This window comes from Microcaecilia unicolor, chromosome 1 (genome assembly GCF_901765095.1).
Source record: "Microcaecilia unicolor chromosome 1, aMicUni1.1, whole genome shotgun sequence".
Taxonomy (NCBI): domain Eukaryota; kingdom Metazoa; phylum Chordata; class Amphibia; order Gymnophiona; family Siphonopidae; genus Microcaecilia; species Microcaecilia unicolor.
In genome coordinates, this window is record NC_044031.1 from 627,060,644 (window position 1) to 627,082,453 (window position 21,810).

At 43.7% G+C, this 21,810-nt stretch overlaps 1 protein-coding gene across 1 annotated transcript in view; it reads right to left on the minus strand.

Annotated features, from left to right (window-relative positions):
* Positions 1 to 4,854: 4,854 nt before the first annotated feature.
* The window catches only part of ADCK5 (aarF domain containing kinase 5), a 186,032-nt gene continuing 169,076 nt past the window's right edge, over positions 4,855 to 21,810 (minus strand). The window contains exons 14-15 of the mRNA XM_030220653.1: positions 9,216 to 9,323; positions 4,855 to 5,416 (exon numbers count right to left, since the gene is read on the minus strand). Of these exons, the coding sequence (XP_030076513.1) occupies positions 5,311 to 5,416; positions 9,216 to 9,323 (214 nt within the window). The 3' untranslated portion in view covers positions 4,855 to 5,310. The remainder of the gene's footprint in view (positions 5,417 to 9,215; positions 9,324 to 21,810) is intronic.

Genomic DNA, 21,810 nt, shown 5'->3' on the forward strand with positions numbered 1-21,810 from the left:
TACTCAAGAGCCTTGCATGCCCACTTAAACCATTTTGAATATTTATTTAGATTTTGCTCACACCTTTTTCAGTAGTAGCTCAAGGTGAGTTACATTCAGGTACTCTGGATATTAACCTGAATGTTACTAAGGGGCCCTTTTACAAAGGCATGGTAGGCTCTTCGCACGTGCACATGCCAAAATGAGACTACCACCGGCTAAGCACACCCCCTGGTGTTAATTTTGGATTTGGCACATATCCATACACCTGAACAAATTATTTTTTTTATTTCCTACCATGGGTGGCATTTCTGGCATTAATTGGCAGTTGGCATGCACTGACCGGTCACCACGCATGTAGCATGTGAGCCCTTACCACTAGATAAATGGGTGATGTTAAGGGCTCAGGACATAAATAGATGCTTGCTGGTTTCAATTTTACCACAGGCCCTTTTCTCAGCCCACTGGAAAAAAATGTCCTTTTTTCCAGACACGGTAAAAACTGGCCTGGCGTACACCAAAAATACACGCCCACCCTATCGCAGGCCATGTTTTGCCACAGCTTAGTAAAAGGACCCCTAAACTCTTTTTTTTTTAATTGCAATTTTCATCATTAATTCCATTTACAAAGAATCAAGAAAATACACTTATGTGAAGGAAACAGAATTGTAACAGAAAAAAACTACCACAAACAAGGCAATTTAATTGAATGTAGCCATTATAATAAGGAGTCAAAGAAAAATTACAAGAAACTTATTATGAAGTAACCAAAAGATTCAAACTTTACTTTTGAGTGGCTAATTAACATATAGAGTACCCATAATCTCCCATATAAGTAATTTAAGAAGTAACTCTATCCTTCCAGAAACTCTCTAATTGAGAGGAATCAAATAAAACATACTGCTTCCCTTTCGAAGAGATCAAACATTTGCAGGGTAACCACAAAAAAATAAGTACCCCTGCCTGCAAAACCTTTGGTTTTAAACTCAAAAACAATTTCCTTCTTAGCTGAGTAGAATAAACTACATCAGGAAACACTTCTGACCACAAAAAGGAAAATCTTTTTTCTTGAAATAAGATTTTAACACCAACAACTTAACTTTCTCTGCACTGAAAATGGCAATGAGAGTAGCCCTAGAAGAAATCAGAAGATGACACTAGGAAAAATGAAGGCTATTTTCTTCCAGGAGATCAAAGTTTCCTTCTTTGCTATCCACTGCTTGAGATTTAAAGAGAAAGTAGTAACTAAAATATTTCTGAAGCAATATCTCAGCAGACAGTAATCTCATAACAGGGAAATTTTACAATCTAAGATTCCTGGCTCTCAGGAGTTCTCCAGATGCTCTAATCCATAATGGGTAAAGAGACTGTCCTTAATTGCCAAGGAGCCAGTAGCCTGTACATTAGCAACTTGAGGTTCCATTGTGTGAATTCTCTTTTCCAAAAAAAAATAAATTTTGGTGTCCATATCCTCCAACTTAGTTACAGCTTCTTGGGTAAATTGGCAGAGCTGTCCCACTGCCTCTCTTATCCTGAATTCAATCATCATCACAACACTCCAAATATCTTTTAACGTAATATCTTGAGTACGAACTTGTATATTAGATGATTCCAAAGAAGGAAAAATCATTAAGTTGGGGAGCTGGACTTGTTTGCTTCTTGAGGGGGAGGTCTCATGGGTACACCATCCCTGACACTATCCCCAGATACAGGCATTTCGGAGGAGACAGCTTCCAAATTGGAGGTACTGGGCATGGGAGGGGTCCTCTCTGCAGAGCTTAAAAATGCCTGCTCCAAGGAAGAAGTCTTGTTGGGCAGTTTGGCCTGAGATTTAGAGACCAAATGTCTACCCATAGGACCCACTTGGGGAGTACTTTAAAAGGTGAGCTCTTCAATTTATCTTCTCCATAACTAACAAAAACGTACTCACAGTTCAGGTAAGAAACTCCAAGAATTCCTGCTCTGAAGGGGCCTAGTGTGCCCCTTAGGGCATGCCCTTTGGCTATACTGCAGGAAAGGCATGCTTTGTAAGCTGTTCCAGGCTCTCTTTGATGATGGCGGAGCCACACCACTTCGCTCCTGCACTGATTGCTGGGTGCACACAGGGCACTGCAGCTCACAGCACTCCACTCCACAGTCTCCTTCTCCCTAACAAAACTCTCTTTAATACTGAATCATATTACTGCCTATATACTCTTATTGCTGATGTAGGTATCATTTTGGTTATAATTAGAACTGACCCTGTCCACCTTGCATAAAGCTATGGTCATTTCAGTGGATGTAAGAATAACATCCATCCATCCATACACACTGGATCACCTGGTTGAAATCCAGGAATTACACTAATGAACTATATTAAGACCTGAAACAACATACAACTTGTGGATCATGCCCTACATCCACCATTTCTGCATTACCTGTCAACAGGATTTACATTTTTGTTCATGGAGCCATATGACTTCATTCCTGAGACTGCTGAACTTCTAGAAAAAAGAGGTTTTAATGAAAGCTCACTTCATTTGCTTTGCCACTTTTAGGTTACTTATCTTTCAATATAGCCATTGTTAGAATTTGCACGTATTAAAAAACACACTTGTGTAATATGTTTACTTTAAATCATTTATTGCAATACTGGTTATGTTATGTCAGCCATTGTGCATTGGGTTTCAACACACAGCGCTGTATTATTTTTTAAGATGTGAGATGGTCTGTTGTAGCCCATTAAAAAGGAGGGGAGGGGGGAAACTGTTAGGGATATGACTGTGTATCACAGAACTTTAACTGAGGTGCAGACCTGAAGCCATCAATTAGGCTCCTCTATGCAGAGATGTAGCTAGCCCTCCGATTTGGGGGGCAGCCCAGAGGTGGAGTGGCAACGTATTCCCTTCCTCCCCTTCCCCCGCATTAAAATTAGTACCTTTGCTGGCAGGGATGCTGAAGCCCTGCCAACCAAAGAAAGTCCCTCCTCCTCACGCTGCTGCAGTAACTTGAGTCCGACATCGGTGGCAGGAGGTACCCTGTCAACCTCCATGTTACTGCAGCAGTGCGGGAATTTCTTTGACTGGTGAGGCTTTGGTAACCCCACCAGCCATTTAACAAGTGCAGTTTAGGTTTGGATGGGGCCTGAGCCTAAAGTGGGGAGTGGGGGGGGGGGGGGGGGGGCTACGGCACTTCCTCTATGTGAAATACTATCACTGCATTTGATCACCCAAGGATAAGAACTGTGACCCTGAGCCAGGAACAGAAGTAAATATTCAGTCAGTGCTTTTTTGGCCACTACCAACATTATGCCCAGATATCTTGAAATGCCTAGCTACCCCCACCTGGGGTTACCCTGTGGTCACTTAAGAGGGTCGAGCCCCAGCACAGCTCAGGTCTGCCTGCACCTGCCACTCGTGTTCTACACTAGCACCCTCCTCTCACCGACTGGGTTCCAACCACCTTTGGGCGAGTCCCCTGCTCTCAAATTATCCCCATTGATTTCTAGATTACTGAAGTCACACTCCCAGTGGTCCCACAGTTCCCAGAAAGCACTCACAGACCCAACACACAAACCACCAGGATTCTTTATCAGCCTAGACGAACAGGGCAAACAAAAAATTATGTTTATTCTCTTAAAAAATATTAAATAATGGAAGAAAATAGTGTAATTGGCAAACAATAACAGGTACCTGAAATATGGATTAATTATGACACTAACTAAACACTTGCATACCTCTTAGAAAGTACCTGGGGAGATCAGGACATATATAGCTGTTTACCGGTTATCAAATAACTGTTAACAAATTTTTTTTACAGGGCTTCAGCAAAGAGCTGTCTCTCTCTCTCTCTTTTCCCGGGCTGAAACTGAAGCAACAGCCAGCATCTGCTGGGTAATTTCATTACTCCAGGCCAATCAGAGCCCAGAACAGTCAAGTTTCAAATAAAAACTGGTTACATCACTACAGGCACTTCCAATTATCTGTGTGCCAAATAAAAGAAAGAGAAGTAAGTCCTCTGTAACAGCTTTAAGCATAAACATGCACCATCTGCTGGCCAAACAGGAGAAATACACTTCAGACATATTTAAGACAGGAAAATATCCAATACATTTTACAGGCTTAAAGCACACTGTTTTTTCACACCAAATATTCAAGGCTGACCCATGGCTGGGCACCAGCATTGAATATCTGGGTTTATGTGGCCAGCTCTCTCTTAGCCAGTTAAGTGCAATATTCAGAACTTAACCACCTAAGCAACAGCGGATACACATAAGATTGTATTTTCTGCAGTCTGATTTCTCTGGTGGTTAAATGCTGACTCTGCCTCAGGACCACAATTAATGCCAGTTAAGTGCTGCTGACTAGCAGCAGGTAGCCCCACACAAGGAGATAATGGGGTAGTGAACCTTGGACCAGATCCCTCAACCCATAATTTATTTCTATCCTGGTTCCATACCCCTCTCCCTTCTTCTGCGTTTCCCCTGCCTCAGTGGTCCACCTCTCTCTTGCATATTACACTGCCTTTAGTTACCTTGGTTCTCAGCTCTGGCATTCCTTCCCTCAGATCTGCCACCTCCCTTCAAGCCCCTTCTCAAAACTTTGCTCTTCTCTGCTGTTTTTGACTCCTTTTCCTGTCTGCTTTGCTATACCTCGCTTTTCTGCACCTGTGCACCCAGCTCTCTTTGCCCTCTTCTCTTTATTCTCCCTACTACTTTTCTCCACTAGCATCACTGCTTTTCCATTGTTTTTACACCACTTAGTCACCAGTACTGGATTTATTTGTGCTATATCAAATGCTTGAATAAATAAATAATTTATTTACACAGTGAGCTGTGACCTTTACCCCTCACAGGATTACACAGACACAAGACCACTCTGTTTAGAAAGATCCAGCTTTATTTCCTAAAGAGGTAGCTTAATGTAATCTTCCCACACCAAGTGGAGTTAAGTGACAGGTATACCAAGCACAGCAGCAAATTCCCAATGAGAGGAAATACAAGACAAATTCAGGCCTGCAAGCCCCAGCATTCAGCAAAGTTTTCAAGAAAGCACCAGGGCACTAATGCTTCCTTTCATAGCCCCGGGGGCCATGTCCTTCTGCCATAGGCTGGAGACTGGTGCAGCAGTGGGTGCCCTGCCCTTTCAGCACAGGCTGCGGATAGAACGGATACCAGTACATTCTTCACTGCATCATTAGACCCCATGTCTTTGCATCCTAGATGGTGGAATGGTTTAGCTACTCTGGACTAACACCGATAGCCATGTCCTTCCTTCAGACAGGGGAACGACATGTCTTAGCTATAACTATTATCTTGTCCTAGCATTCTGACATCTGTCTTACAGTCTGAAATTAGGACTCAAGGTATTCTTGAATTTGCTCATTCTGTCGAACAAAACCAGTGGAGACAAGAAAACGAAGGATGGAGGCAGTGAGTCGCATAGAGACCATCTCTAACCTGCAAAGACAAGGGACAAGATTAAAAAGCTGTAAGCTATGAAATAAGTGTGTGAGGCAAGGGGAGGCTGTGTATGTGTGCCCCCCCCCCCCCCTTCAAAAAAAGACAATGGCTGATTCTGGCTTCATGCATTCATGTGAAAGCTGTAGGGGGTTCTTTGTGAAAAAATAATTAAATAAAATAAGATAGTCCAGTGACAAGCTTTTGGGTGGTAAAAACTTCTTCAGGTCAGAGCAGTATGACTATATGAGAATACATAAGTGAAATGTAAAAGCATTACAATTAAAGTACCAAGGGGAGGGAAGGAGAAGAGAGAGAGCGATGGTTGGATGAGCAGAAGGTGATAAAGCAACAGAATTTTATGATTGTAATGTGCTAGGAAACTCAGATCTTTAATTCTCATTTTAATCTGAAAAGTTTTATTTTCCTGTATTGTTTTAAAGTTTCCTCTCAATATTTTTTTTGTACTGCAGTCGATTTTCCCACAGTGTCTTAAGTGAAGTGTTTAACCTCAGACACACAATACACAAGCCACAGATACACAATCCACAGCTAAAAACTCAAATAAAAAATCAAATGACCTATAGCCACTACTTCAGGAGGATGAATTATTGAAAGACAGTCTCTACCCCACCAATGCTGGCCTTCTCATAACCACCCAATATGATGCAAAAATGAGTTAAAAAAAGACATCCAACAGAAGCTCACAAAATAGATCAAGCTGCAAACATGCCAGTACCTATCACATGATCCCACAGTTACCCACATAGGAAACACATTCAACATAAGGAGATTCTACTCATGTTCTTCCTCTAATGTAATACATATTCTTCAATGAAGAAAATGTCAAGAAAGATATGTTGGGGAGGCAGATCAAATTTAAAGATAAGTGCAACAATCCACTGTATTTCTCTTGATGGACATAACTGGATACAATTAAGATGCTTCTTGTTCCAAAGATTAATTATATTCTAAGTATGGTGCCAATCCCTTTTCAGGACTCCTTTTATAAAGTATTGGAAACCAAGATTTTGCAGTTTTTGTGGCATAATAAGACACCCAGAATTGCTTTGAGGAAGCTTAAGGATAGAGGTGGAGATAATTTTCCTGATTTTATTTATTAAAAATTGTATATACCGCACAATCCCAATGTTCACCGCCGCTGCCTTGATTTTCTCTCCTCACATGCTATTCTTGACCCACTACAATCTGGTTTTCGCCCTCTCCACTCAACCGAAACTGCGCTTACTAAAGTCTCCAATGACCTAATTACTGGCTAAATCCAGAGGTCAATATTCCATTCTCATTCTTCTTGATCTTTCCGCTGCTTTTGACACTGTCGATCACAGCATACTTCTTGATACCCTGTCCTCACTTGGATTCCAGGGCTCTGTCCTTTCCTGGTTCTCTTCCTACCTCTCCCTCCGCACCTTTAGTGTTCACTCTGGTGGATCCTCTTCTACTTCTATCCCTCTGCCTGTCGGCGTACCTCAGGGTTCTGTTCTTGGTCCCCTCCTCTTTTCTATCTACACTTCTTCCCTTGGTTCATTAATCTCATCCCATGGCTTTTCCTACCATCTCTATGCTGATGACTCCCAAATCTACCTTTCTACCCCTGATATCTCACCTTGCATCCAAACCAAAGTTTCAGTGTGCTTGTCTGACATTGCTGTCTGGATGTCTCAACACCACCTGAAATTAAATATGACCAAAACCGAGCTTCTCATTTCCCCCCCCAAACCCACCTCCCCGCTCCCCCCGTTTTCTATTTCTGTTGATGGCTCTCTCATTCTCCCTGTCTCCTCAGCTCGAAACCTTGGGGTCATCTTTGACTCTTCTCTCTCCTTCTCTGCTCATATCTAGCAGATTGTCAAGACCTGTCGTTTCTTTCTTTACAACATCCGTAAAATCCGCCCCTTTCTTTCCGAGCACTCTACCAAAACCCTCATCCACACCCTTGTCACCTCTCGTTTAGACTACTGCAATCTGCTTCTTGCTGGCCTCCCACTTAGTCACCTCTCCCCTCTCCAGTCGGTTCAAAACTCTGCTGCCCGTCTCATCTTCCGCCAGGGTCGCTTTACTCATACTACCCCTCTCCTCAAGACCCTTCACTGGCTCCCTATCCGTTTTCGCATCCTGTTCAAACTTCTTCTACTAACCTATAAATGTACTCACTCTGCTGCTCCCCAGTATCTCTCCACACTCGTCCTTCCCTACACCCCTTCCCGTGCACTCTGCTCCATGGATAAATCCTTCTTATCTGTTCCCTTCTCCACTACTGCCAACTCCAGACTTCGCGCCTTCTGTCTCGCTGCACCCTACGCCTGGAATAAACTTCCTGAGCCCCTACGTCTTGCCCCATCCTTGGCCACCTTTAAATCTAGACTGAAAGCCCACCTCTTTAACATTGCTTTTGACTCGTAACCACTTGTAACCACTCGCCTCCACCTACCCTCCTCTCTTCCTTCCCGTTCACATTAATCGATTTGATTTGCTTACTTTATTTATTTTTTGTCTATTAGATTGTAAGCTCTTTGAGCAGGGACTGTTTTTCTTCTATGTTTGTGCAGCGCTGCGTACGCCTTGTAGTGCTATAGAAATGCTAAATAGTAGTAGTAGTAGTAGTAGTAGTAGTTCTCAGAAGTTTACAAATTAAACATACATAAAATCAACAAAGACACCAACCAAATATTAAAGCAAAAACAATACAAAATCCAAATATCAGTCTTCTTATACGATCTGATACATATAACTACTCAAACCATGTTATCGTCTGCTCCATATACTTGCCTACAAAGGTAGGTCTTTAATTCTTTTGATGTCCTGAATTTTCCTGAGTTCCAAAGGTAAACTGTTCCATAAAACTGGTCCAGCCACATAAAAAATAGTTGTTCTATATTCATTCAACTTTATAACCCTAAATGAGGGAACTTCCAAAAACATTTGTTGAGTAGATCTCAAAATTCTTGATGGGTGGTACACATGCAAATTTGCTGCTAAAATTTTTGAAACCATTCCCATCAGGATTTAAAAAACCAAAAGCAAGATTTTAAACTTCATCTTAGCATCCATAGGTAAACAGTATAATGACTTCAAAACTGGCATGATATGTTCATATCTACCAACACCCCTCAGAACTCTAGCCACTGCATTTTGCGACACCTTTAAACTTTATCATTTTGCCTATTTGGCTGCTGCGCTTGGTTAAGAAGCTTCCTCGGTGGTTGCAGATAGAGAGAATTTGCTACTCTGTGTTCTTTGGGTGGTCTTCATACAGCACAGGTTAAGAAGGTAGGACCTTGTTCTTTGATACTGAAGGGTGTGCCACAAGTATTAAAATATGTGGTGTGATGTTATATATTTATACTGTTTTGTGTTTACTTTTGTTTTTTATGTTTTATTTTGTTTTACTTTATTTGGATTTCTAGACTTTACTTAATTTGGATGTCTAGACTGCTTGTACCAATAAAGTTCTAAGTGGTTTACAAAGGATTAAAGAGCTACTCATTAAGAACCTCTGACAAAGGCTTGATTGCCAAAACATGGTCCGTGTTGGGTTCAGACTGTCAGCATTGATATATGTCACATTTGGATAATAAACATTTTATTGATTATCTTGAAGACTGTGGTTGGCATCTTCCACTCCTGTTTATTGTTGGTGATGTTCGGGTTTGACATGGCCTGGTTCAGAGTTAATTTCAATCTGGAATAATTCTGCTGTTAGAATACAGGATAGTGTAGTTAGCTGGTCTAGTTGGCAGGATAAGGGTATTTGTTTTTTTCACTAGCTCCATCTTACCTTAGTGCAATCTCAAACTTGAGGCTCTCCCAGCACACCATCATCCAGCGACAGACGCTAACGGCAGAGGATTTCTGACTAACAATCCTGCTCCAGCCTCTCACCGCACTGCCAATAAGAACCAATAGAACAGAAAGTATTTAGTCACAAGGAAATATGTCACCCAAACCAACACTCTGCACCCAAGCACTGGGGAATCCATCGCAGAAACCAACACCTAGCACCATAAGGAAGTACTAATCCACTTGCACCCAAACACAGAAAAAATTATGAGCTTTGAAGCATCCAATCATAGGGAGGAATCCATCACCGAACATTCAACTGCTTGGAAATCTTTCATTTAACCAGCATCCAGGAAAACTTACAATGCCATTAATAGCCAGTACCCAGTCAACGGGGATTGTGCTGGAAAAGAGATGGCTGAGGGGAGATATGATTGAGGTCTACAAAACCCTGAGTGGTGTAGAATGGGTAAAAGTGAATCGATTTTTTTACTTTCAAAAAGTACAAAGTCTAGAGGACATTCAAAGAAATTACATAGAAATACTTTTTAAAACAAATAGGAGGAAATATTTTTCTCTCAACGAATAATTAAGCTCTGGAACTTGTTGCTGGAGGATGTGGTAACAGCTGTTAGGGTATCTGGGTTTAAACAAGGTTTGGACAAGTTTCTGGAGTTAAAGTCCACACTCTGCTATTAAGACAGAAATGGGGAAAGTCACTGCTGTCCCTGGGATTGGCAGCATGGAAACTTGCTCTATTTGGGATGCTGCCAGGTACTTGTGACCTGGATTGGCCACTGCTGAAAACAGGATACTGGGCTAGATGGACCATGGTCTGATCCAGTATGGCTATTCTTATGTGTTAATTTCATTCCTACCTAGCAATCACTGGGGGATCCCTCACCCCCCTCCCTATGATGTCCAACACACCAAGAATACAATCACTGGAAGGTTTCCCAACTCAATAACACCCAATACCAAAAAAGAATGTCTATACAAAATTTCCATGCCTGTAGAATAAAGGCAAAATAAACATCAGGCTCACTAGTCATCCAAATCTTTAAAAAAAGATTTTAAAGGACCATCATACTTGAAGTAAAGTTCCACCACTGAAATAATGCTTTGCAATATAATCCTCAATTTGGTGATAAATGGAACTCACTCTGAGGAAAAGGATGTTACCAGTGGTGTACTACAAGTTTCGGCTCTTGGAGCAGTTCTTAAGATTTTTATAAGCAATATTGCCAAAGGGTTTGCCTCTTTACAAATGATACCAAGATGTGCAAATAAGGGTAGATACCCCTGATGGTGTAGGTAACATGAGAAGGGATCTAGTGAAGCTTGAGGAATGGTCCAGAATTTGTCAACTAAGATTTAATGCTAAAAATTGCAGAGTCATGCATTTGGGCTGCAAAAACTTGAGGGAGACGTACAGTATAAGGGGGGTTAACTACTTCTGTGCATGAAAGAAGAGCAAGACTTGGACATGATCGTATCTGATGATCTTAAGGTAGCCAAATAAGTAGAAAAGGCAACAGCAAAAGGATGCTTGGATTGGCCACTGCTGGAAGCAGAATACTGGGCTACATGGACCATTGGTCTGACCCAGTATGGCTATACTTATGTTCTTAAGGAGAGAAACAGCAGGAAAAAGGTGGTAATAATGCCTCTATACAAGACCAAAAAACGTTTATGGGACCAGAAGATATTTAACATGATTTGATGGAACAGATGCCAAATATCCTACAGTTTTTTCCTCAAGGATTAATGGGTCCTCTTCAGAAACTATCAACAACTTAAGCAGCTCAAAAGAAATATATTGTTCAACAACACACAATGTCCCTGATTTGAGGGAAGGAGAACATTGGGAACTATATTGTGAAATGGGTCACCAATCTGGAACATTTGATGATTGTGCCACAGCTGTTCTGATTTTATTAGTGCTGAAGAAGGGTATTTGCAGAATGTGCTATGAGGAGAGGGCAGGATATTGTGAGAGCATCTGACAGATTGTTTTATTGTTAGATTAGATTGATTTCATTATAAAGATTGTAAATTTTAATGCACACAGTAATGTGTTTGTAGTGTGTTTAAAGAAAAAATAGTGTATTAGTCAAGCAGTATTGATATTTTGACACATTGTGACTAATTATAACCTCGCTATCTCTCTTTAAAACCAAACTTAAGACTTTTCTATTTTATGATGCATATAAGTAATTTTATTTCAGAAAAGGTCACTTTTACCTGGTCAACAGTTTTTCCCTTTCTATATTGTTTTTTCCCCATTTTCTCATCTTTTCTATTAATATTGTAGTTCTACCCAGATTCCTTCTGTTTCATGTAAGTCATGTATGTATTCTCGTATTTTAGACTGTATGCCGCCTAGATAGCTTGCCCTGTTAGGCAGGATAGAAAGATTTTAATAAACTTGAAACCTGATTTGTAATATTTAGCACTTTATCCAGAAATCCTATTGTAAAATCCTGACAAGAGATCTCATTTGGACTACTATTGATAGAATTAACTGAACTCAACTTACTAACTTTAGCAAAAAGCTCTCTTGACTGTGATGGAGAGTTTTTAATTTTTTTTATTGAAGTACTGCTTTTTAACTTCTAAAGTTAAACTTAAAGAGTCACTATACTGAATCGCAAAGTAAAGGACCTCAGTGACTAAACACATGGGTTCTCCCTAAATTTGGGATACCTACTATCATCATCACAGGTCCTAAAAAAAAAAAAAAACCTTCCACATCTTTAAATATAAAATATTTGGGTCAACCTTCAAAACATTCAATCAGATTGTTCATACATTCAAAAATCTTCAAAAATACAGCTGCCCCAAGAAAGTCCTTTTAAGCAGTCCCCAAAAAAGTAAAGTCAAACTTATCTGCAAAAGTGATTCTTTCCCAGTGCCATGGCACTTTAATGCTTCTGAAAATCTGAGATGGGGAGCGTTCTTCATTCCAGAGCCATCCTGTGATCGTGGTGAAGGCGGTTAGCTTGGCAGAGTTTAAAAAGGGGTCAGACGGTTTCCTAAAGGACAAGTCCATAAACCGCTACCAAATGGACTTGGGAAAAATCCACAATTCCGGGAATAACATGTATAGAATGTTTGTACGTTTGGGAAGCTTGCCAGGTGCCCTTGGCCTGGATTGGCCGCTGTCGTGGACAGGATGCTGGGCTCGATGGACCCTTGGTCTTTTCCCAGTGTGGCATTACTTATGTACTCCAACACTTATGCCGCACCAGCAGGGGTCCTGACAAGGGTTCCTTGTTTCGCCCACATAAGGCTGCTTACGAGTAATCCTGCATATATAAGCAACGGCACCTGCTTAAAAGACTTTCTTGGAACAGTTATGTATTTTTGAAGATTTTTGAAGGGTGGTGGATATATGGAATGGCCTCCTGGTGGAGGTAGTGGAGACGAAGACTATCTGAATTCAAGAATGCAAGGGATAAGTAGGTAGGATCTCTAAGGGAGAGCAAGGGATAGTAGACTGTATGGATAGGCAGACTTGATGGGCCACATGGTCTTTATCTGCCATCATTTTCTTTGTTTCTACCCTTCCCTGTACCTTTTCCAGTTCCAAAACCTGATACAAGAATGATTAAAGAGAGATGAGTTTAAATTTAAAGTTGAGAGACTGTTTATTGTAACACAGAATAATGAACTATGGTCATTATGTTTCAAAGCAGTGATAAAACAGGCAAATGCAAATTCAATATCACTGAACTGGAAACAATTACAGATCATGCTGCTTGGTGTGACATGCTTTCAGGCAGCCTGTCCACAAGAAGGCACTATAAGATAGCATCCACTGGAAATTGTGTAAACAATATAACTAGGGCTGCACATTTAATGCACTAATAATGTAATTAATGCATTAAAATATTAACATAATTCATCGTATCATCCCTCTGTCTCTCTCCCCTACCCTCCATTTTGTGCATTGCCCCATCTGTCTTTCTTTCCTTTCCTCTCCTCCTCCCTCTCTCACTAACTTGGTCTTCTGCTCCTGCACAATGCCTGCTCTAACCCTCGTCGTCTATTCGCCACCCTCAACTCCCTCCTCAAAGTGCCCTCTGCTCCCACCCCCCCTTCACACTCTCCTCAATCTCTGGCCCACTACTTCCGTGACAAGGTCCAGAAGATCAACCTCGAATTCCCCACTACTCCCTCTCCTCCTCTTCAGCCTATATCTCACTCTCTCATCCAACCTACCCAGGCCTCCTTCTCCTCCTTTCCTGCTATCACCGAAGAGGAAATCGCCCATCTCCTCTCCTCCTCGAAAGCCACCACTTGTTCCTCTGACCCCATCCCCACTAACCTACTCAACACCATCACTCCTACCATCACCCCCACCATCTATCATATCCTTAACCTCTCTCTCTCCACTGCATCTGTCCCGGACACCTTCAAGCATGCTGTGGTCACTCCACTCCTCAAAATACCATCACTCGACCCTACCTGTCCCTCCAACTACCGCCCCATTTCCCTCCTACCCTTCCTCTCCAAGATACTTGAACGCGCCGTTCACAGCCGCTGTATTGATTTTCTCTCCTCTGATGCCATCCTCGATCCGCTTCAATCCGGCTTTCGCCCCCTACACTCGACAGAAACGGCACTATCTAAAGTCTGCAATGACCTATTCCTCGCCAAATCCAAAGGTCACTACTCCATCCTCATCCTCCTCGACCTCTCCGCCGCTTTTGACACTGTCAATCACAACCTACTTCTTGACACACTGTCCTCCCTTGGGTTCCAGGGCTCTGTCCTCTCCTGGTTCTCCTCTTATCTCTCCCATCGTACCTTCAGAGTACACTCTCATGGTTCGTCCTCCTCCCCTATCCCGCTCTCTGTTGGAGTTCCTCAGGGATCTGTCCTTGGGCCCCTTCTTTTTTCAATCTACACCTCTTCCTTAGGCTCCCTGATTTCTTCTCATGGTTTCCACTATCATCTTTATGCCGACGACACCCAGCTTTATCTCTCCACACCAAAAATCACTGCGGATTCCCAGGCCAAAGTCTCGGCCTGCTTATCCGACATTGCTGCCTAGATGTCCAACCGCCACCTGAAACTGAATATGTCTAAGACTGAACTTATTGTTTTCCCAACCAAACCCACTTCCCCTCTCCCTTCACTCTCTATCTCAGTTGATAACACCCTCATCGTCCCCGTCTCATCTTCGACTCCTCCCTCTCCTTTTCTGCGCACATCCAGCAGATAGCCAAGACCTGTCGCTTCTTCCTCTATAACATCAGCAAAATTCGCCCCTTCCTCTCCGAGCACACCACCCGAACTCTCATCCACTCTCTCATTACCTCTCGCCTTGACTACTGCAACCTACTCCTGACCGGCCTCCCACGTAGCCATCTATCCCCCCTTCAGTCCATCCAGAACTCTGCCGCACGTCTTATCTTCCGCCTTAACCGATATACTCATATCACCCCTCTCCTCAAGTCACTTCACTGGCTCCCAGATAGCGCATACAGTTCAAGCTTCTCTTACTCACCTACAAATGCACTCGATCTGCGGCCCCTCCGTACCTCTCTACCCTCATCTCCCCTTACGTCCCTACCCGTAACCTCCGCTCTCAAGACAAATCCCTCCTTTCAGTACCCTTCTCCACCACCTCCAACTCCAGGCTCCGCCCCTTCTGTCTCGCCTCACCCCATGCTTGGAACAAACTCCCTGAGCCCATACGCCGTGCCCCCTCCCTACCCATCTTCAAATCAATGCTCAAAGCCCACCTCTTCAATGTCGCCTTCGGCACCTAATCACTACACCTCTTCTCAGGAATACTTATCTACCCCAACTTGACATTTCATTCTTTAGATTGTAAGCTCTTCCGAGCAGGGACCGTCCTTAATTGTTAATTTGTACAGCGCTGCGTAACCCTAGTAGCGCTCTAGAAATGTTAAGTAGTAGTAGTAGTAGTAGTGCTTCTCCAATTCCGCACTGCAGCAGCAACAGCAAGCAGAAGGTAGGTGTGGGAATATTGCCCTGTGTGTGCCACCACTGGCTCCATCGGTCCCTAAAATAGGAAGTTACATCAAGCTCTGTTTTAACTTCCTGATTCTAGCACCTGCAGAGCCAGTGGCAGCATGCATAGGGCAAATGTCCCCGCACCTCCCTTCTGCTTGCTGTTGTTGCCACACAGTCCCAGAGAAGCAGCAGGCTCCATGCAGGAGCAGGAGGATAGTTGGGGTGGGGGGAAGAGACGACAAAGAGATAGGGCAATGCTGGATGGTAGTAGTGTTGGGGAGAGAGGTTGAGTTGCAGCGATGTTGGTTTGAGGGGAGAGAGACAGAGACTCCATATTTTCTGTGCAGAATCCCCAACTATGGAATCCATTACCCCAACAACTTTATATGCAAACATCCCTCACCCAGTTTAAAACTGATCTCAAGACAGTTCTCTTTTCTGATGCCTTTTGCTGACTGATAATTATGATCGAGACAGGGTGATAGTGGATGGTGGTGATGTGAAGGGGGAGAGCTGGGGTGATACTGGATAGTGGGGGGGGGGGGGGAATAGAATAAATGTTGGTTGGCGAGGGGGAACAGAGAGAGGACAATGCTGGATGACAGAGTGAAGCTGACTGATGGGAGGAAGACAGAAAGAGAAAGGGGTGATTCTGAATTGCAGTGGGGTGGAAGAGAGTCAAAAGGGTGATGCTGGAGATGGGGGGGGAGGGTAAGAAAGACGTCATCCTTGATAGCTGAAGGGAGAGGGAGACAGAGACAAGATGCTGCATAGCAGGGGGTTGAGTTAACCTCTCAAGTGGTCAAGATTATTATAGCAGTGTACCAGAAAATAAAAGTTTGTTGGCCGGTTTATGTGATCAGCCTCTTTCTCTCAGCACAATTATCAGAAATCTACTTATCTTACTTCATCTTTAGTGCTAACTAAGGCATGGACAAGTTTGTGACAAACATCTCTGCAGAAATGTCACCTAAACAGCCAAGAAAAGATAAGGACAAAAGCAAACCGCACGATGACAACATGGCAGAAGCTGCTGCCTCTGGCATACTTAGGTCTTGGTTACTGATTTGATGCAAGCAGTGGTTAAATCTCTTGATTTGAAATTTGTAAAAATCTTTATGCAACTGGGAGTCATGCAACAAACTGAGTACGTATGCAAAATGGATGTGGAATTTAGAGAACCTGTGAGGGAATGGCAGAAGATGGTCTCAGAGGACTGAAAGCTATTGAAGTAGCGCACATTCAGGTACAGTAGGGTATTTTTCTGTTCCTAGAGGGCTCACAATTATAAAATAAGTGTTAAAAGTGGAATTTGAACCTGGGTCCCTTGGTTTAAAAGTCTACTGCACTAACACTAGGCTACTCCTCTGCTGTGTGGCCATTCTTCTAAGAATGCTGCCAGATAGACATCTGTGTTCCTGCTTTTTTTTCTTTTTAAATTGTTCATATGTTGGACATTCCGGTTTGTAAAATGTCTGTTCATGCTGGACAAATCAACACTCATATATTTTCGATCAGGAAATCCTGACATATTTGCTGTTGGAAAATATATACGAGATGGACATCGTTTCAAAAATGCCCCTCTATGTGTACTACTAAAGGCTTACATTACATTGCCAACGTACTAGATCTCATTGACTCTTGGCATGTGCTATGCCCAACACAGTGTGATTAGTGCATGCTCACAGCACTTTTTCCTGTATCAATTATATTCTGGTGGACCAACCTTCCTTTGTGCAGGTCCTAGGAGCAGCGATTGATCCTGTGGAAATCTGGGAGAAAAGCTCTGACCTGAGCAATGTCTAGCAGGAATTCAATGAATTCCCTTTTCTTGGGCTGGTTCTAGATGGCACTTAGGATACAAATGTAACAAATAATAATAGTAGCAGCTTTAGTACCTGACTATTTTTGCGCATGGATTCTTGCACCGCTTCCTTGGATGTGCTCTTGATCAGCCAGTCATCCAGGTACGACAAAACATGCACTCCCAGTCTGCACAGTGACCACTGCAACTACTGCTGAATATTTCATGAAGACCCTGGGAGCTGATGCAAGGCCAAACAGCAGGACACAGTACTGGAAGTTTTGTTTTCCTACTCAAAATCTCAGATACTTCCCGTGACTTATATGTGGGGTGCAGAGGCGTAGCTAGATGGGTCACCAGAGGAATGGCCACTCCCCCAAACAGACTTCCGACAGCATTGGCACCAGTGCCTATTTTTGAAGCAATCTGATGTGTTTAAAATACGCGCTGGCGGCAGTCTGCTCTTCACTCCCCCTGCGCCTTCAACCTGGCTACACTTCTGGTGGGGTATAGGTGTCCTTTATGTCCAGAGAGCATAACCAATCTTGTTCCTGAATCATGGGAAGTAGGGTGCCCAGGGAAACTATCTTGAACTTTTGTTTTGCTAGATATTTGATCAGGACCCTTAGGTCTACGATGGGATGGAATACTCCTATTTTCTCTGGGACTAGGAAATACTTGGAATAAATTCCCTTCCCTTTTTCCCCTGGTGTAATGGGTTCAACCACTTTGACCTGTAAAAGGGAGGATATTTCCCTTGTAAGCAATTCCTGGTACTGAGAGCTTAATTTTGATGCTCTTGGTGGGCAATTTGGTGGCATTGATTCAAATTGTAGGGTGTAGCCTGCCAGGCCTATTTTGAGAAGCCACTGGTCTGAGATTAAGAGAGGCCGCCTTGCTTGGAAAAAATTTAGTTTGCCTCCTACCAGTAGGTCGTCTGGGAAGGCCACAGTTACTGCGGCTATGTTCTTCTGGAGCCAGTAAAAAAGATCATCCCTTGCTTTGACTGGGGAGCCAGCTGGGGCTTTTGAGCCCTCTGCTGCCTTGGGCGGGAGCAAGAGTTCTGGGTATTCTAGGGTGGTCAGGAGGGGGGACGAAACCTATGCCTTTGAGAGTAGTAAGCACTCCATTGACCTTCACCTGAGTACCTCCTGGATGAGGAGGCTCAGCCAGAAGCAGGCCAGGATAGTGACTTAATGTTGTCAGAGTGCTTCGTAATAAGTTCAGTAACCTACTCCACCTTGTCACCAGAAAGATTATCTCCCCAGTATCTGTGGGAGCAAAAGGCCTTACATACAGCACTATATATATGGCAGCTGTATACTATTTCATATATGGCATCACAAGAGACTACAGGCATTGAGACAGACCAGTGGACTGTTGGAATTTCCCTTGCCAGTCTGACGCAGTGGTTGGAACACCACCTGCATATTATTTATGGAACCATGGCTCAAGCTCTGCCTGCCCGATTCATCTGAGGAACACTCTGCCACCTGCTGGTCATCTTGTGCCATCTACATTCAGGTTGTATAACTGCCATGTAATTGCTGTTTAGTGCTACTGGGTAAGATAAGTGGCCATACTAGAAGCCTACCTTAGGGGTTTATGTGTGTTTGCTCTGAGCTATATATCTCCAAGGTAAGACCATCTTTGTCATTACTCTTGCACTTTCATTATGTTCTTGCTGCTATGTTAATAAATAGCTATCTATTTTTATAATATCTTTGGTTACTGTGTCAGTACTTGTTAGTATATTTTGGGCTTACAGACTTGAAAGGAGCATACCATTTCCATACATTTCAAGGTGAATAAATCATACCTTATACTAATAATTTATGTTCCCTAATTACCTCTCCTAAACTGGGGTGAAGGAATCTGTATTTGCCCCACACAAGGAACGTCCACCAGCTTCTCCTGAACTGCAGATTTCAGATCTGAGGCACACAGCTAGGCGAGTCTACACATCCCAATATCCATGGCAGAGGCCCTGGACTCATATCAAAAGCATCATAGGTTGTCCAGGCCATGTGCTTTCTACACTCCTGTTGCTCGACTACTAGCTAGGGGAGCTTTGCAGCCTTCTCGGGGGCAGAGTGTCTGCAAACTCCACAACACTGCTAAATTCTTCAAGTTCATGCGGAGCTGATAAGAATGTATGTGGGAGGCAAGCATAGCATTCTGAAAACATTTTCTCCCAAAAGACTTCAAGGTCTCATGAGGACCGAGTGAGTCTTTGAATTCTTGGCTCTTTTGAGATCAGATTAAGCCACCACTGAATGGTGAGGCAGCTGAAACTTCTCAAATCTGGGAGCCTTTTGGATTATATACATAGAGGCACATTTTCAAAGCACTTAGCCTTCCAAAGTTCCATAGAAACCTATGGAACTTTGGAAGGCTAAGTGCTTTGAAAATGAGCCTGATAGAATTGGCCTTATAGGCTATGGGGGGGGGGGGGGGGAGTGTCTCCCACTGCTTCATCTGTACATTCCTAAGGATTCTGTGCATAGGCACCATCACAGCTTCCTTGGGGGGGGGGGGGGGGGGGAGAGACACAAAAATCGAGAATGTTCAACATCTCAGCCCTGAGCTCATCCTTGGTCTCCAAATCAAATGGGAGAGACTTAAATATCTAACATAGTAACACATAAGTGACGGCAGATAAAGACCTGAATGGTCTATCCAGTCTGCCCTACAGTCATAGTCATTCTCAAGTCAAGATTAATTCAACAATAAATATAATTTTATATACTTGATCATGGTCTTTCTCTGGGACATAGACCGTAGAAGTCCGCCCGTTTCTGTCCTTTTGTTCTAAATATTGGAGTTGCCATCAAAGCCTATCTGTGTCACGTCTGTGGTCGTGATCACCCTCAGACTTACCTTATTTCTGGGGGTCAGCATCTATGCTGGCTTCTGTCTGTTTCTGTGTTAGTCTTGTCTCTGTATGCTGATTGCTTCACTAGACCTCACCTGTGTGGGCTATGCCTCTCAGAGGAGCCAGCATCTAAGATGGCTCCCGCTGGTTCTGTTCCAGTTTCCAAGATGGCTCCTGCTTGTCCTTCCTGTGTGTTCACTTCCTATGTGTTCCAAGCCTCTCCTTGGTGCGAGTGTGTTCCCTGCTCCTGTCCTGCAGTAGGTGACATCATCAGTGTGAGCCTTCATAAGGAAGTGCTGTGTTTGTATTCAGAGCCTTTGCATTGTGTTATGCCAAAAGGTTGACAGGTTAGTGAGTGCACTGCTGCGCTGCTACTTAGCCTTTCTCTGGGGCTCTTGCCCATCTGCTATGTGTCTCTGTGGACTGCTAGTCCTTCCGAGTGGGCTTTTGCCCTTCTGTTTTCTGTCTGTGGACTGCTAATCCTTCTTTTGCCTTGCTCTGTGTTTGGAGTCTGAAGCTTCAGCCATTTTCTCTGTCTGTGTTTGGAGCTGCTGAAGCTTCAGTCCTGACTCTGTTATCCCTGGTGTATTCTGCTGCCTGTCTCTGACTATTGCCTGCAACCTGATATTCTCTGCTTGCTGCCTGTCTCTGACTACAGCCTTAACCTGGATATTCTCTGCCTGCTGCCTATCTCTGACTATAGTCTGAACCCTGATACTCTCTGTGTGCTTTTGCCAAGCTTGTCTGCATATCCTGAACCCCGCTTCAGCCAAGCTTGTATGTAGGTCCTGACCCCTGCTTCTGCCCAGCTTATGTTTATATCCAGAGTCCTGTTTCTGCCAAGCTTACTTGTATATCCTGAGTCCTATTTCTGCCAAGCTTGCTTGTTTACCCTGAGTCCTGTTTCTGCCAAGCTTGCTTGTATATCCTGAATCCTGTCTCTGCCTAGCTAGTGTGTATATCCTGAGTGTATATCCTGAACCCCGTTCTGCCTAGCCTTTGTGTACATCGTGTCTCCTTAGTCTGTCTTGTGTTTCTGGCTTAGTGGCTGCGTGCAGCTTTCAGTCACAGTCCAGTTCCGTGCCCAGCCTCCCTCGTGTATCCCAGACCCAGGGTGGGTCCTCTGGATCTTCAGTTCCTGCCTTATCCTGCAAGTCCTGCCGGCCACCCGCACTCCGGAGCTCAACTCCGGAGGAACGGTGGCCAAGCGCAGGTGAAGCTGTTCCTGTTCTGCCTGTTCTAGTTGCCTGCCTTGTTACTACTCCAGTCCAGAGTTCCAGTCCTGCTCTTCTGGGTATCCAGTTCCAGGGTGGTCTTGCCTGCCGCTGCTGCTCCTCGGCAGTGGCCCAAGGGCTCATGAATTCTGGTTCTGCCTCGAGGACCCAACAATCTGAATCCATCTTGTCATTTGCAGGACACAGACCGTAAAAGCTGCCCGGCACTGTCTTCATCTCCCAACCAAAATCAGAAAAGGAGAGCTCCTCAGGAGGGAACTTCTTCCTTTCATGTGGAGGGGAGGAGTTTGATGGAATACCAAGGGACCTCTCCTCCAAGAGGATCTCTGGTTCCTTGGATTCCCAGGAGTGGTCCACATCAGACTCATAGGAAAAGTTCTTCCTGGGTATCTGAGTCTGTGACTGCCTTGCTCTACTGACCTTTTGGTTGGGCCTTGGGCAGGGATGCAAAAGAATGGTGCCCTGAGGGACTAAACAGCAACACTATCTCAATGTGTACTAGCTTTGATGACCTGCAACTCACTGGCATCAATCACTATACAGCAGGTAGGGCATGGGCATCCAAAATAGGAATGGCACTCACAGGTCATTCGTTGATGCCCTCAATGCCACAGCATTGACTCAAGCTAAGAGGCATCCCCATCTCCTAAAGTATGGCCTTACTCCATTCCTTGAGGGGAGCCATCAATAA